The sequence below is a fragment of the Rhinoraja longicauda genome, chromosome 7 (assembly GCF_053455715.1).
Source record: "Rhinoraja longicauda isolate Sanriku21f chromosome 7, sRhiLon1.1, whole genome shotgun sequence".
Lineage (NCBI taxonomy): Eukaryota > Metazoa > Chordata > Chondrichthyes > Rajiformes > Arhynchobatidae > Rhinoraja > Rhinoraja longicauda.
This window is the reverse complement of record NC_135959.1, coordinates 72631495-72647814: the sequence shown is the minus strand read 5'-3', so window position 1 is coordinate 72647814 and position 16320 is coordinate 72631495. Positions and strand designations below refer to the sequence as shown.

The 16320-nt window shown below is 48.1% G+C and overlaps 1 protein-coding gene across 1 annotated transcript; it reads right to left on the bottom strand.

The window, feature by feature from the left end:
• Nucleotides 1-2978: 2978 nt before the first annotated feature.
• LOC144595603 (NHL repeat-containing protein 3-like) lies at nt 2979-15854 on the bottom strand. The gene is made up of 7 exons (XM_078403178.1): nt 15643-15854; nt 12407-12559; nt 11177-11327; nt 7850-8050; nt 7459-7550; nt 5232-5344; nt 2979-3643 (listed from the first exon to the last, which is right to left on the bottom strand). The coding sequence occupies exons 1-7, from the start codon at nt 15760-15762 to the stop codon at nt 3409-3411; spliced, it is 1065 nt and encodes a 354-aa protein (XP_078259304.1). The 5' UTR covers nt 15763-15854; the 3' UTR covers nt 2979-3408.
• Between the last annotated feature and the right edge of the window lie 466 nt (nt 15855-16320).

Here is a 16320-nt window from a genome sequence, read left to right as displayed (position 1 = left end):
GTGATAAGGATACATAGAACAGTACAGCACAGGAACAAGGCCCCATGCCCCACAATGTTCATGCTGAACATGATGCCAGGTTTAACCTATCTCCTCTACCTGCATGTAATCCATAGCCTTCCATTCCCTGTATATCTGTGTCTACTCAAAAGCCTCTAAACCACCAGTATTGTATCTGCCTCCACCACCACCCCAGGGCAGCACGTTCCAGGCACCCACCACCCTCTGTGTAAAAAAACCTTCCCCGCACATCTCCTTTAAACGTTTCCCTTCTCACCTTAAACTCATGGCCTCTAGTCTTTGACATTTCCATCATTTTTTTAAATACAATGAATTTATTTTATGGAAATGTTTTATCATTTTTTAAGATTAAAACTCGTTCAAAAACTCTTTGAATACTCTATTAGGGGCGGCACGGTGGCGCAGCGGTAGAGTTGCTGCCTTACAGCGAATGCAGCGTCGGAGACTCAGGTTCGATCCTGACTACGGGCGCCGTCTGTACGGAGTTTGTACGTTCTCCCCATGACCTGCGTGGGTTTTCTCCGAGATCTTCGGTTTCCTCCCACACTCCAAAGACGTACAGGTATGTAGGTTAATTGACTGGGTAAAATTTAAAAATTGTCCCTAGTGTGTGTAGGATAGTATTAATGTGCGGGGATCACTGGGTGGCGCAGACTCGGTGGGCCGAAGGGCCTGTTTCCGCACTGTATCTCTAAATCTAAATCTAAATCTAGACTTCTCCAGGTGTACAGTCGAGAGCACACTGACTGGTTGCATCACGGCCTGGTTCAGTAACTCAAACGCCCAGGAACAAAAGAGATTACAGAGTGGTGGACACTGCCCGGCCCATCACAGGTACTGACCTCCCCACCATCGAAGGTCCATCACAGGTACTGACCTCCCCACCATCGAAGGGATCCACAGGAGGCGCTGCCTTAAAAAGGCAGCCAGCATCATCGAAGACCCACACCACCCTGGCCACGCTCTAATCTCGCTGCTACCATCGGGAAGAAGGTACAGGAGCCTGAAAACCGTGACCTCCAGGTTCAAGAACAGCTTCTTCCCAGCAACCATCAGGCTCTTGAACACTGCACAACACTAGATACAAGGAATGGTTTACAAAAAAAGGCACAAAGTGCTGGAGTAACTCAGCGGGTCAGTCAGGCAGCATCTCTGGATAACATTGTCAGGCAACCTTTCAGCTCAAGAGTTTTGAATCTGAAGAACATTCCAACACTATTGAAGACCCATTCCTTCTCTCCAGAGATGCTGCCTGACCCGCTGAGATACTCCAGCATTTTGTATCTACCTTTGATTTAAACCAGCATCAGCAGTTCTTTCCTACACATTTTCCCAACACTGTCTCCGTTTTCAGAATTCGGAAGGCCCCAGCCCAAAACGTCATCTATCCATGATGCTGCCTGACCCGGAGTCACTCCACTTGTGTCTATCTTTGGTATAAACCAGCATCTGCAGTTCTATGTTTCTACATTATTAGATTGCTACCTAGTGGATGAGATGCAAAACTGCACTTTGGTTTCAGTGTATCTTTGTCACGTGTTTAGGTTTGCCAAGATCTTGATCACCACCCCAGGCACGAGTGGCAAGTTGTGGGGGGATAGTTGTATCATTCACTGTATTCCTGTGGATCTGAGAAAGGATCAGCATCACCGATTCAGTGCCGTTCTTCCAACGAACAATTCCAATGCCTCTTGAACGTTTGATAGACACAAAAAGTTGGAGTAACTCAGCTGCATTCCTTTTCACCAAAGATGCTACCTGACCCACTGAGTTACTCCAGCACTCTGTGAAACATCACCTATCCATGTTCTCCAGCGATGCCGACTGACCCACTGAGTTACTCCAGCACTCTGTGAAACGTCACCTATCCATGTTCTCCAGCGATGCCGACTGACCCACTGAGTTACTCCACCCTTTTTGTATCTACCTTCGGTTTAAACCAGCATCTAGTTACTTCCTACTCACATGCCTCTTGTATGTTTATAGGTATCCTTCACAGCAACAGGCCCTTCAGCCCATCTTTTTCCTGCTGACCAAGTTGGCATACTAGTCTCAATTGCCTGCATTTGGCCCATCTATCTATATACTAAAACTCTAGTTTGTTATCTTTTTTGTGATAACTTCAGCCAAAACAGTACACGATAGCGCAACAATTTTAGGCCCACCTTACTCACCATTGTCACTTTAGTGATAATGCAAGTAGTTTCATTGAAATGGGTGTTATATTATTTAAGTTATTCACATTTTAAAGTTTAAAAGGAGGGGAGGACGAGGGAGTGGGGGAGAAGGAAGAGGGGATTGAGGAGGGCGGGGGAGGACAGGGTGCTGCACCAATGCAGCAGAGGTTTGGGCCCAATGGGTCCACTAGGTCTAGTATCCCTCTAAAACCTTCTATCTATATCTCGGTCCAAAAATGTAATTGTATCTGCTTCTATAGCTTCAGACTACCCCTAATTGAAAAGGTTGCCCCCGAGGTCCCTCTTAAATCTCTCCCCTCGCACCTTAAGCCTATGCCCTCTGGTTCCTGATTCCACAACCTTGGGGGAAAAAATGCAATTTTTCCATGCATTCACCCTATCTATTCATCCTATGATTTTGTGCACCTCTATAAGATTACCCCTCAGCCTCCTGCGCCCCAAGGAATATATTCCTAGCCTGCTCAACCTCTCCCTGTAGCTCAGCACCCCCCCCCCCCACCCACCGCCATATCCTCGTAGATCTTTTACCGCACTCTTTCTAGCTTGACAACAACTTCCCGATAGCAGGGTGACCCAAACTGGCCTCTAGTTTTGGAATCGTTAACCCTGGGCAAAAGACTGTCAACATTCACTTTATTCGTGCCCTTCATTTTAATTGCAGGTTTAGGTATAAGCTTGTTGACCATAGGAAGAAATGTTGGTGTAAAATGAGGATAAGCTTGGAAGCAAGGAGAAATACACAACTGGAAATCACATCACTGACAACCATAATCAACTTTATTTACTTACAATAGCTTAACGTTTTTATTTCCCAGCATGTTCGTTACATTTAACAGGTTAAATTAACCCCAAGAAAAACTTCAGCGCTGTGGACAGTTTTTGTAAAGGCAGAGCATTCTTATATCAATACTTTCATTTTGCATTACTTTCCCCTTTAATATTTCCATTAGCCCCTCAATTTATTGACACATTTTTGGCAATTTTCTTTACTCAAGAAGTCATGAGTTGTATACAAGCCTTGTTAGCCAGTGTCAGCTAATTACTGCCACAGGTCTTTATACGCAAAGGCATTAATATCCTCATCCGAGTTACAGTGCTGTTACATTCTGGTGCATGTTTCACCAGTCTCGAGCGACTGTTCGGAATCATCGATAGGAAAGAGGCACTTTGTGCAGTGGGGGGTTGGCATTTAGTCTTTGCCGTTGGGCACGAACCGCTGTGCCTGCCGCGCACCGATTTGGGCGACATAAATGGCGCCGGTTTTGAGGCTGACGTCCACGAGATGGGGCTTCACTCCGTCGGCCAGCTGGATGGTGTCGGCAACGTGGCAAGGCCCAATGTCACCGATCGGCGGCATGGTCAGGAACATCAATCTGTTCACGTTCAGCTGGGCCACGACCAAGTACTTGTTGTCGTACGTCAGCCTGCAACGTTACACACTAAATGATCCGCTTCATTCACAAACGCAGCATGCTCCACAGATGCTGCCTGACCCACCGAGTTACTCTGGCACTTTGGGTATTTAAAAAAAAATGGTAATAGACCCTTCGGCCCACATTGTCGTGCCTTCCCACAACATATCAGTGAAGCATCCCAAGTTCACCTGTCCAATTGTCTTTTAAATACTGTTCTAGTACCTGCCTCAACTACCTCCTCTTTCAACTCATTCCTTGTACCCACCACCCTCTGTGTAAAAAGGATGCTCCTCAGGTTCAATAGACAATAGGTGCAGGAGGGGGCCATTCGGCCCTTCGAGCCAGCACCGCCATTCAATGTGATCATGGCTGATCATTCTCAATCAGTACCCCGTTCCTGCCTTCTCCCCATACCTCCTCTTATATCTTTCCCCTGTCTTCTGCTCCTCGATTCCCCTTGTCTGGGTTAAAGATTCTGTGCATTCACCCTATCTATTGCACTCATGATCTTGCACACCTCTATCAGATCACGCCTCACCCTCCTGCACTGCCAGGGATAAAGTCCTAGCCGGCCCTCAACTCGCCCTAGAGCTCAGGCCCTCGAGTTCTGACAGCATCCTCGTAAATCTTCTCTGCACTCTTTCCAGCTTAACGACATCCTTCCTCCAGCAGGGTGACCATAACTAAACTCAACTGAGTTAAGACAGACACAAAGTGCTGGAGTAACTCAGCCCGCTGGAGTCAGGCTGCATCCCTGGATTTAGACTTAGATATACAGCGCAGAAACAGGCCCTTCAGCCCACAGGGTCCGCGACGCCCAGCGATCCCCGCACACTAACACTATCCTACACCCACTAGGGACAATTTTTTTAAACATTTGCCCAGCCAATTAACCTAAAAACCTGGAGTGTGGGAGGAAACCGAAGATCTCGGAGAAAACCCAAGCAGGTCACGGGGAGAACATACAAACTCCGTACAGACAGCACCCGTAGTCGGGATCGAACCCAGGTCTCCGGCGCTGCATTCACTGTAAGGCAGTAACTCTACCGCTGCGCCACCGTGACCGCCCCGAACACTGGAGAACTTGGATTGGCGACATTTCGGGTTGGGCCCCTTCTTCAGTCTGGGTTCAGAGTTGAGAGAGGAATGGGCCTGCATGCCAACACTCCCACATTCTCTGTGAACACTGTGGACGGAAATAGTGCGGACCACATCCATCCCCACGGCGAGGAAGCACCGGACAGCACTCGTGCTGTTTAAAACATATCTAAATTCTATGTAATTTCTCAGGAAGGGCCCCGACCCGAAGCATCGCCTCTCTGTTCTCCATAGATTCTGCCTGACCTGCTGACCTTTGTGTTCCACCAAAGACTCCAGCAGCCGCAGTTCCTGATGTCTATCACTTGCCAGACTTTCCCAACTTTCTTCCCCCCTACGCCGTCTGTATGAAGAAGGATCCAGGCAAAATGTTCTCCAGAGGTGCTGCCCGACCCACTGAGATACTCCAGTACCCTGTGCCTTTTTTGGTAACCCAGCATCTGCAGTCATTGTGTCTATGGAATGTCCACGGAACAGATAAATGGAGTTGCAATCTCACCTGACTGAGGAAGGGCCATCGTCGGTGAAGCAGCTGGACCAGGCACCCACCCAATCTCCCATCTCAGCATCAAATGCTTGCAAACGTTTGTTGCCCCGGTCAGCCACCCACACCTGAAAGTAGACGCAACAGAATCAGTGGCAGAACTACAAGCCCAGTTCTGTGAGCACATGCTGACCAAACTCTGAAACTCAACATTCAGCTTTGGAGGGCTCTGAGTCAAAATGCAGCCAAATAGGACAAGCTTAAGGCAGGCTTGGACTTTATTCCTTGCAGTACAGAAGCTGAGGGGTGATCTTATAGAGGCGTATAAGATCACGGGGGATATAGATAGGGTGAATGCACAGAGTCTTTTACCTAGGGGTTTAAAAAAACAGAGGACATAGGCTTAAGGTGATAGATACAAAGTGCTAGAGGAACTCAGCAGGTCAGGCAGCAAACCTGAAGAAAAAGTATGGGTGACGTTTCAGGTCAGGACCCTTGTTCGGACAATCTGACGAAGGGTCATAGAAACAGAAAAATAGGTGCAGGAGTAGGCCATTCGACCCTTCGAGCCAGCACTGCCATTCAACATGATCATGGCTGATCATCTAAAATCAGTACCCCACTCCTGCTTTTCCCCATATTTCTTGATTCCTTTAGCCCTAAGAGCTAAATCTAACTCTCTCTTGAAAACATCCAGTGAATTGGCCTCCACTGCCATCTGTGGCAGAGAATTCCACAGATTCACAACTCTCTGAGTGAAGAAGTATTTCCTCATCTCAGTCCTAAATGGTCCACCCCTTATTAAACTGTGGCCCCTGGTTCTCAACTCCCCCAACATCGGAAACATTTTTCCTGCATCTAGCCTGTCCAATCCTTTAAGAATTGTATACGTTTCTATAAGATTCCCTCTCATCCTTCTAAATTCCAGTGAATACAAGCCCAGTCGACCCATTCTTTCATCATATGTCAGTCCCGCCATCCCGGCAATTAATCTGGTGAACCTACGCTGCACTCCCTCAATAGCAATAATGTCCTTCCTCAAATTAGGAGACCAAAATTACACACAATACTGCAGGTGCGGTCTCACCAGGGCCCTGTACAACTGCAGTAGGACCTCCTTGCTCCTAAACTCAAATCCTCTTGCACTGAAGGCCAACATGCCATTAGCTTTCTTTACTGCCTGCTGTACCTGCATGCTTACTTTCAGTGACTGATGTACAAGCACAAGCAGGTCTCGTTGCACCTCTCCTTTTCCTAATCTGACACCATTCAGATAATAGTCTGCCTTCCTGTTCTTGCCACCAAAGTGGATAACCTCACATTTATCCACATTATACTGCATTTGCCATGCATCTGCCTACTCACCCAACCTATCCAAGTCACCCTGCAGCCTCATAGCATCCTCATCGCAGCTCACCCAGCCTCCCGACCTGAAACGTCACCCATCCTTTTTCTCCAGAGATCCTGCTGAGAGGATGGTTCAGTTCCCTGATAGCCGCTGGGAAGGAACTGTCCCCGAATCTGGCCGTGTGTGTTTTCACACTTCTGTACCTCTTCCCTGATGGGAGAGGGGAGAAGAGGGAGTGGGCGGGGTGAGACTGGTTCTTGATTATGCTGCTGGCCTTGTCGAGGCAGCGTGAGGTGTAGATGGAGTCAATGGAAGGGAGGCTGGTTTGTATGATGGTCTGGGCTGCAATTTCTTGCGATCTTGGATGGAGCTGTTCCCAGACCATGATGATGCTCCCCGATAACATGATTTCTACGGCGCATCTGTAGACATTGGTGAGAGTTGCTGGGGACACGCTGAACCTCCTAAGCCTTCTAAGGAAGTAGGCAAGGTTGAGAAGGTTAACACCTTCCAGCAGCTTGATGGCAATGGCCACATGAGGTAGGACAGGGCGAGACCATTTGTGTTCCTGAACTCGTCCTGCATCAGTAATACCACGACTGATCCACGGAAAAACTACAATTCAACAAGTGTCTTCTTTCAGAAATCCCTCAGCCTCCTGTGCTCCAAGGAATAAGGCCCTAGCCTGCCCAACCTCTCCCAATAGCTCAGCCCCTCGAGTCCTGGCAACATCCTTGTGTATCTTCTCTGCACTCTTTCCAGCTTAATAGCAGCTTCATGGGCTTTTTTTTCTCCAGTTAATTCTCTCCACCTTCAATTAATATCAATGACTGTGTGCGAATTGCAGCTTGAATGTTAATATTCATTACCAACTTGAAAATGTCAGAGACTCACCCTGCCGACGTTATCTACAGTTACACTGTGCGGAATGTAAAACTGGGAAGGTTTGCCTCCCTTTTCTCCTTTCATCCAAGCGACGTCAAAGCCTGCAATGGAGAAGAGCATGGGGCACTGAAGGATTTATTTTCTTCAACGATTATTCAATTCCTGTAATGCTCAGTGAGAAAAGGGAATGCAACGTTTCAAAAACATATGGAGAGGTACATGGATGGGACAGGTTTCGAGGGATATGGTCCAAGTGCGGGCAGGTGGGACTAGTGTAGATGGGGCATGTTGGTCGGCATGGACAAGTTGGGCCAAAGGGCCTGCTTCCATGCTGCATTACTGTGTATACTTGCAAGATAAAATGTTAATCACTCCCGCAACAGCTGTAATCAGTAGGTACCTGGGTCAAGTTTGATGAGTCGGTTATTTAAGCCTCCATCTCCATCCACGATGAACAAATCCCCCTTTCTGGAAATAAACACTTCTGCTGGTTGATCAAACTGCAGGGGGTTCAGGGAGGAGCCCGTGGTTCCTGGTGTCCCCAGCATCTGAAGCAGCTTCCCAGACCGCGAGTACTGCTTGACAGTGTGCCCATACTTCCCTGCAATTGAAAGAAGTGGTCTTTCACATCCTCCGCATTGATCTCAATGTGTTTCACAGTCAAGGTTATTGGTAGACCTATTTCCATCCCATTCAAACTTCATAAGTTTAAAGTAGTTCATGAGGAGAGCTCACACATAATTAAGTTGCAGAATTAGGCTACATGTAGAATTTGTCTGTTGAATTAGTCGGCGGAACTTGTCTACATGTAATTCATGTGGGCGGCACGGTAGCGCAGCGGTAGAGTTGCTGCTTTACAGCGCCGGAGACTCAGGTTCGATCCTGACTACGGGTGCTGTACTGTAAGGAGTTTGTACGTTCTCCCCGTGACCTGCGTGGGTTTTCTCCGAGATCTTCGGTTTCCTCCCACACTCCAAAGACGTACAGGTTTGTAGGTTAATTGGCTGGGTAAATGTGAAAAATTGTCCCTAGTGGGTGTAGGATAGTGTTAATGTACGGGGATCGCTGGGCGGCACGGACTTGGAGGGCCGAAAAGGCCTGTTTCCGGCTGTATATATATGATATGAATCAATCAACATAACTTTGCCTTTCACATCCTCAGCATAGCCCTCAACATGTTTCACAGTCAGTGCTATTGCCTGATTTTTTTCCCATCCCATCCAAACTTCATCTATAAGTTTTTTAAGTTCAGAGTTTTAAAAAACTATAAAGTGTTTACAGCATTTCAAAACAAAGTTTCATATAGGTAATAAAGGTTAGATTTGTATTCTTTGGAGTTCGAAAATGAGGGGGAGAAGGGGGAGGGATGTTATTGCAGCATTCAAGACCTTTAGAGGGCATGTCACTGTTTGGTTGCTGGTACACATAACAATTAAACACTCTGGAAAGAGAGAATGGGGATTTCTGGGCTCTGGGAAGGGGCACAGAAGTGGGATTGAGATCTGAGGCAGACCAGCCAAAATTGTACAGCTGACCCTATTTTCTTGTGTATGTGACAGTGACGTGATAATACGACAGGTTTGTTTGCTGTGGGATAACAGATGATTGTTGTGGGATAAACTCTACTCAGGTCACTGAAGGCAAGACCCTTTCAAAGTAGTGGCCTGGATGTTTAGTGGTCACTGCTCCGGCACATCTGACCACGCAGTGTTACAGGGTCAGCCTGACCGCCTGACCTCGACGAGTGGCACCAAGCTCACTATCACACGGAAACCTGCAAGTGCATGGGTGGAGCAACTCAGCAGCTCAGGCAGCATCTCTGGAGAGCATGGATAGGTCATGTTCGGTTCGGGACACTCCATCAGTCCGAAGGATCGCCACTCAAAACATTACCTATCCACATGGGTGGCACAGTGGCGGAACAGTAGAGTTGCTGCCTTACAATGTCAGAGACCTAAAGCGGAAGTGGCGGCGCCTAACGGCTGCGGCTCGCTAGCAGTCTGTTCGTCTTTTTTCCTTTTTTTTTTGTTGTGTGTCGGTGTTGGGATGGTTTTTTTTTTTTTTTGGTTGTGTATGTGTGGGGGAGGTGGTGTGGGTGGGGGGGGGTGGTGGGGGAAACCTTTCTCTTTTAGGTCTCTTTCTCACGGCGCGGGGTGCGGCTCGGCCGCGGGGCCTTCCATCGCCCGGCGCGGCTCGGCCGCGGGACCTAACATCGCCCGGTGCGGCTCGGCCGCTGGACTTAACATCGCACGGCGTGGCTCGGCCGCTGGACTTAACATCGCCCGGCGCGGCTCGGCCGCGGGACCTAACATCGCCCGGCGCGGCTCGGCCGCGGGACCTAACATCGCCTGGTGAGGCTCGGCCGCGGGACCTAACATCGCCCGGTGCGGCTCGGCCGCTGGACTTAACATCGCCCGGCGCGGCTCGACCGCGGGACCTAACATCGCCCGGCGCGGCTCGGCCGCGGGGCCTAACATCGCCCGGTGCGGCTTGGCCGCGGGGCCTAACATCGCCCGGCGCGGCTCGGTCGCGGGACTTTTCATCGCTGGTGCGGCTCGGCCGCGGGACCTAACATCGCCCGGTGCGGCTCGGCCGCGGGACCTAACATCGCCCGGTGCGGCTCAGCCGCTGGACTTAACATCGCCCGGTGCGGCTTGGCCGCGGGGCCTTCCATCGCCCCGTGCGGCTCGGCCGCGGGACTTAGCTGCGCACGGCTCGGCCGCGGGGCCTTCCATCACCCGGCTCGGCCACGAGACGTTTCAGCGCCCGGTGCGACTCGGCCGCGGGGACTTCCATCCCCTTGCGGGGGCTGTGCGGGTCGGTTGGGGACGAGCTGTCTGTCCGTGGGCGTGGGGAAGAGAGTGGAAGTTTTGTTGCCTCCATCACAGTGAGGGGGTGTTTGGAGTCACTGTGATGGACGTTTGTGTTGGGGTCATGTGTCTTGTGTTCTTTTTTTGTGTGTGACTGCTATGTAGTTGGGGTACCTTGGTACCGAATGACAAATAAAGCTCTGTTGACTGTTGACTGTTGATCCTGACCATGGGTGCTGTCTGGACAAAGTTTCACTTCTCCCTGTGACTGCATAGGTTTTCTCCGGCTGCTCCGGTTTCCTCCCACATTCCAAAGATGTGCAGATTTGTAAGAATTGCCTTCTTAAAATTGTACCTAGTGTATAGTATAGAACAAGTGTATGTGTAATCGTTGGTCGGCATAGATTTGGTGAGCCAAAGGACCTATTTCCTCACTTCCTATTTCCTACCCAGCACGCAGGCTGTTCTCCTTGTTACCGTCAGGCAGACGATACAGGAGTATGGCTGCGCGTACCCCGAGACTGAAGAACAGTTTCTACCATCAGGCCATCAGGCTTCTGAACTCATAAACACATTTCACATCATATATATTGATTATTTTAATATTGTCTTTTTATCTTACTAATGTCTTTTTTATCTTATTTATCCTTGGAATATTACTGCTGAGGTGACCCGTTGTCTTGTCAAATACATTTCATTGTACCGTTGACCCTGTGCCAACCTACATATGACAAATAAAATTTAAAAAATTAAAATTAATTAATTAATTAACTGTAACTCTAAGCTAAACTAAAAGTGCTGTGAGATTGAATAAGCCTGTCCTGGAAATATAATATCTACTAATAACTGGAATTGTTACAAATTATAGGATAATAATATTAGGCAGATATACAATTTTAGATTTGGTCTATTCGTACCATTGCCAACGTCTGTCACCCATAAGGATGTTCCTGGGGAGGTGCTGGTTGCAAAGATGCCATGTGGCATTTCGATTGAGGTGGTATTCCATGCTTGGAGGAAGTATCCATGTTCTGAAAACATTAATACTTTTGGTACAGATTCTCCTCTCTGCAAGGTTTAAGAAAGCAATGATATTTACTTGCAATTGCGAGAGATTCTAAATCATTAAAAATATATGAAATAGGAGGAGCGATGTGCCAACTATCTATTTATTTATTTATCTATTATCTGGAATGAGCTGCCAGAGGAGCCTACAGACAGATACAATTTTGTCTTTTAATTGTGGAGCATGGAAACAGGCCCCTTTGGCTCTTCGACTCCACGCCGACCATCGATCACCGATCACCCGTTCACACTAGTCCTATGTTATCCCACTTTATCATCCCCTCCCTGCACACAAGGCGGCAATTTACAGAGGGCCAATTAACCTACAAATCCGCACGTCTCGGGGACGGGGGAGGAATTTGAACGGTCAGCATGGAAAAGGTGGGCCGAAGGGCCTGTTTCTGTGCTGCACTGCTCTATGAGTCTATAATTGCCGTAACAAAAGAAACTGGAAAGAGTGCAGAGACGATTTATGAGGATGTTGCCAGGACTCGAGGGCCTGAGCTATAGGGAGAGGTTGGGCAGGCTAGGACTTTATTCCATGGAGCGCAGGAGGATGAGGGGCGATATTACAGAGGAGTATAAAATCATGAGTGGGTTAGACAGGGTGAATGCACTGAGTCTTTTATCCAGAGTAGGAAAATCAAGAACCAGAGGGCATAGGCTTAAGGTGAGAAGGGAAAGATTTAATAGGAACCTGAGAGGCAACATTTTTTACACAGGGCGTGGTAGGTGTATGGAACAAACTGCCAGAGGAGGTAGTTAAGGCAGGTACTATTACAACCTTTAAAAGACATTCAGACAGGTACATGGATATGAAAGGTTTAGAGGGATATGGGCCAAACGCGGTCAAATGGAGTGACCGTAGATGGGGCATCTTAGTCAGCATGAATGAGTTGTGCTGAAGGCTCAATGACTCAAAACCTATCTCACCACAGGGAGTGAGAAGAGAGATCTTTACTCTTCCTGTGCACTTCAGGTGATTACTGACACATGGTAGAGGTCTGGTTTCAATTCTTTATCTTCATTTGTTAAAAGGCATCTTTTTAATGGCAAAGTCCAAGTCACAACATACAGCTCACCTGTGCCACGTAAACAATATCATCCACTGGGTCTACTGCAACGGCAAACACCTGACCCGTGAAAAACTTTGGAAACTTCGGCCATCCCAGGTCCAGTTTATACAGATTTATCTCTGATATTTTCTTTCTTCCCAAGAAATATGCAGAAGACTCCTGATTGATGCATGGAAAACAACATTAAGCACTACGAATGTAGACAAAATCACGTCAGATATTCACGGTTAGGTTCAGTCTGAAGAAGGGTCCGACCTGAAACGTCTCCAGAGATGCTGCCTGACCCGCTGGGTACTGTAGCACTTTGTCTATCTTTGGTATAAACCAGTATCTGCAGTTCTTTGTTTCTAGGTTTATTATTGTCAGATTTAGATTTATTATTGTCATGTGTACCAAGATACGATGAAAAGCTTTGTTTTGCATGCTCCAAACAGATCAGATAATACTATATATAAATACAATCAATAAGGTGAGGGGGGGGGGGGGGTGTAATAGGAAAATGAAGGGCAACTTTTTTACAGAGGGCAATGGGTATATGGAATGAGCTGCCGGATGAGGTAGTTAAGGCACGCACTATCACAATATTTAAAATACAAATGGATGGGACATGGATAGAATAGATTTAGATGGATAAGGGCCAAACACAGGCAGGTAGGACTATAGATAGGAAATGATGGTTGGCTTGTGCAAATTGGGCTGAAGGGATCGTTTCCACGCTGTATGACTACAGGTCAATCTCAAGTACAATGGGTAGAGCAATGGGGAAGATAGAGTGCAGAATATAGTTCTCAGCATTGTAGCACATTGTAGATTCCTCTTTCATTTTATATTCAGCCCTCAGAAATATACTCATTTGTCTCCTTTAGATGTTTTCCCCCTTCACATTATGTTGCAAAGATGTATGGAAGACAAAAGACAACTGATACTATTAAATGTTTACACAAGCAACGCCAGGTTTACACAAAATGATACAAAGTGCTGGAGTAACTCAGCGGGTCAGACAGTTTTATTCATACAATTCTCATGAGGGTCTTGACATTGGACATCCACAACACTCACTTTGTTTTAGGAAAATGGTCATTTCTGCCAAGTACCCAAATACATTATTCCTTCAATTTCTCCTTGTGTTCCTGGCAATGGATTTTGGCAACATCCTATCATTAATTATTCTGTGCAATTACAGATATTGAATAATTCCTACTTCCTTCTCCGCATAACAGCTTCCTCTTTTACTGGGACAAACGCACATCCAGAGACTATGGATTGTTGATCAGCTCTCTGCACTACTGTACATACAAATATGCCACCCAGTTTATTCGCACCATTAGTAAAATGACATACCCATCTCAGTCCACTTTTGCAGTCTCAGGGTTTAACGTCATCCTTAACTGATCTGTTGCTGAAACCTCTCTCAGTTGTTCTCTGTCGTTTCTTGGCTCACTCATACACTTCCACATTTTACACATGCTGTCATTCTGGAGGCTAGGGCCACTGGAGGGATGATCTTATACCGGTGAATAAGATCATGAGGGGAACACATAGTAAATAGAATGCTACTTTTACCCAGAGTAGGGAATCAAGAATTCGACGACATAGGTTGACTTTTGGTGGGTATCAGTATATGAGCTGCCTGGAGAAGTAGTTGAGGCAGGTACTATAACAGCATTTAAAAGATACTTGGACAGGTACATGGAGAGAAAAGGTTTAGGGGGGTATGAGCCAAACGCAGGCTGATGGGACTAGCTTAGCTGGGGCATCTTGGTCAGCATGGATGAGTTGGGTCAAATGGCTTATTTCCGTGCTGTATGACTCCATGACTATGACTGAGATTGTGGTTCTGGCATGCTGTATCTCTGCATGTATCAACAGTATTACTAATAGTGGGCTCAAAGGCCCTACAAGCAAGTAAGAAGTGTAAACAATGTTGTCATCAGATAGAAATTGACAGTACCTGCATATTGTGTGACCTTTGGGCAAATGTAATATAAAATATAGAACAGTACAGTGTAGGAAGGAACTGTAGATGCTGGTTTACCGAAGAAAGACACAGAAAGCTGGAGTCACTCAGTGGGACAGGCAGCATCTCTGGAGATAAAGAATGGGTAACATTTCGGGTCAAGACCCTTCTTCAGTGTCTATAATTAGTATAGCACAGGAACAGGCCCTTCACCTCACAATATCCATGCCGAACATGATGCAAAGATAAATGTCATCTTTCCTATATCTGGTCATCCAGAAGTGCACACATTACTCCAGGTGTGGTCTCACCAAATTATATTTGTAGTATTTTCAGTTATTTGCCCATTCAAGTCCATATCATAGAACAATATCATGGAACAATGTCACCTATCCATGTTCTCCAGAGATGATGCCTGACCCTCTGAGTTACTCCAGCACTTTGTGTATTTTTTGTATTAACCAGTTGTATTCACCCTATCTGTTCCCCTGTATTTGTATCAAGTCTTCTCTCAACCTCTGATGCTCCAGAGAAAACAATCAAAGTTTGTTCAACCACGCCCCCCCTCCCCCTTGTAGCTGAAACCTCCTTAATCCAGGTATCATTTGGAAGAAGGATTTCAACCCAAAACTTCACCTATTCCTTTTCTCTGGAGGTGCTGCCTGACCCGCTGAGTTACTCCAGCAATTTGTGTCTAAATTAACCAGCATATGCAGTTCTTACCTACACATCATTCTGGTAAACCTCTTCTGCATGCTCTCCAAAGCCACTCCATCCTTTACCGAGGCGACCAGAACTACACGCATCACCTTTCCTTCACTTGTCCTAAATCGTGCAACCCTCCACTCCACAGCAGTGGCATGTAGAACAAAAAACAGTTCAGTAAAGGACCAAGCACCTTCGGCTCACAACGCCTGTGCTGAAATGAAGCCCTCTCAACTAATCTAAACTTGCCCTCTAAACTAAACTTGATTGTAATCATGTATTGACTTTCTGCTGACTGGACAGCACGCAACAAAAAGCTTTTCACTGTACCTCCGTACACGTGACAATAAACTAAACTAATTGCCACCGTTTGCACGTTTCTATACTGTAAGTACTAGATCCCAATTTGTCAATGTGGGCCAGTCTCATTCGACCCATCCCGTCAATACTTTGCTAGTCCATTCGGCCCATCGTGTCAATGCTGGGCCAGTCCCATTCGGCCCATCCTGTCAATGCTGGGCCAGTCCCACTCGGCCCCTCGCTGTCCGCCTATCCGCCCCTAGCTCGGGGCCGCACTCACCAGGCCGGGGGCGCGGACGGGCAGCAGTAGCCGGAGGCAGAGGAGGGTGACGATTACGACGGCGACGGCCATCAGACGGAACTGCTTCAGCCACACTAGCGGCCGTAGCTTGTTTAGCATCTCCTTCCTTCCTTGCTTCCGTCCGTCTCACCGCCCCCGAGCGGGTTGGCAGGCGGCCGGCCAAGTGCCGGGGCGCAGATCACCCGTCCGTCTCCCCACCTGAACTCCGCGGGAGGCTGCAGAATGACCCGGAAGACCCAAGCAATGCGTCACGACCTCGGCAGCGGGGTAAAACTGCGAGAGAAATGACCGGCACCAGCTCAGGCGCGACCTGGTGATGTATGAGATGTCATCATCGTTGGTCAATGCAGGGCGGAGGCCCCCGGCGGGCCGGCGGTGGACGGCGATTGGACAGGCCGCGGGGCAGACGTCATCACGAGCCGCCGACGCGGGGCGGAGGCCCGCGTTGGGCTGACGGTTGGAGGCGGACCAACGGTCGCGCTCGAGCGCCGCCGCCCGAGGCGGGGGCAGCGGCGGCGGCACAGTGCGCATGCTCCAGCGCCGGCCGGTGCGGCAGTGCGTATGCTCGGGCCCGGCAGGGCGGTCTGCGCATGCTCGGTAGCCGGCACTGACACGCCCGTTGCGCATGTGTGAGTGCCGGCGATGCTGGCAGCGCCG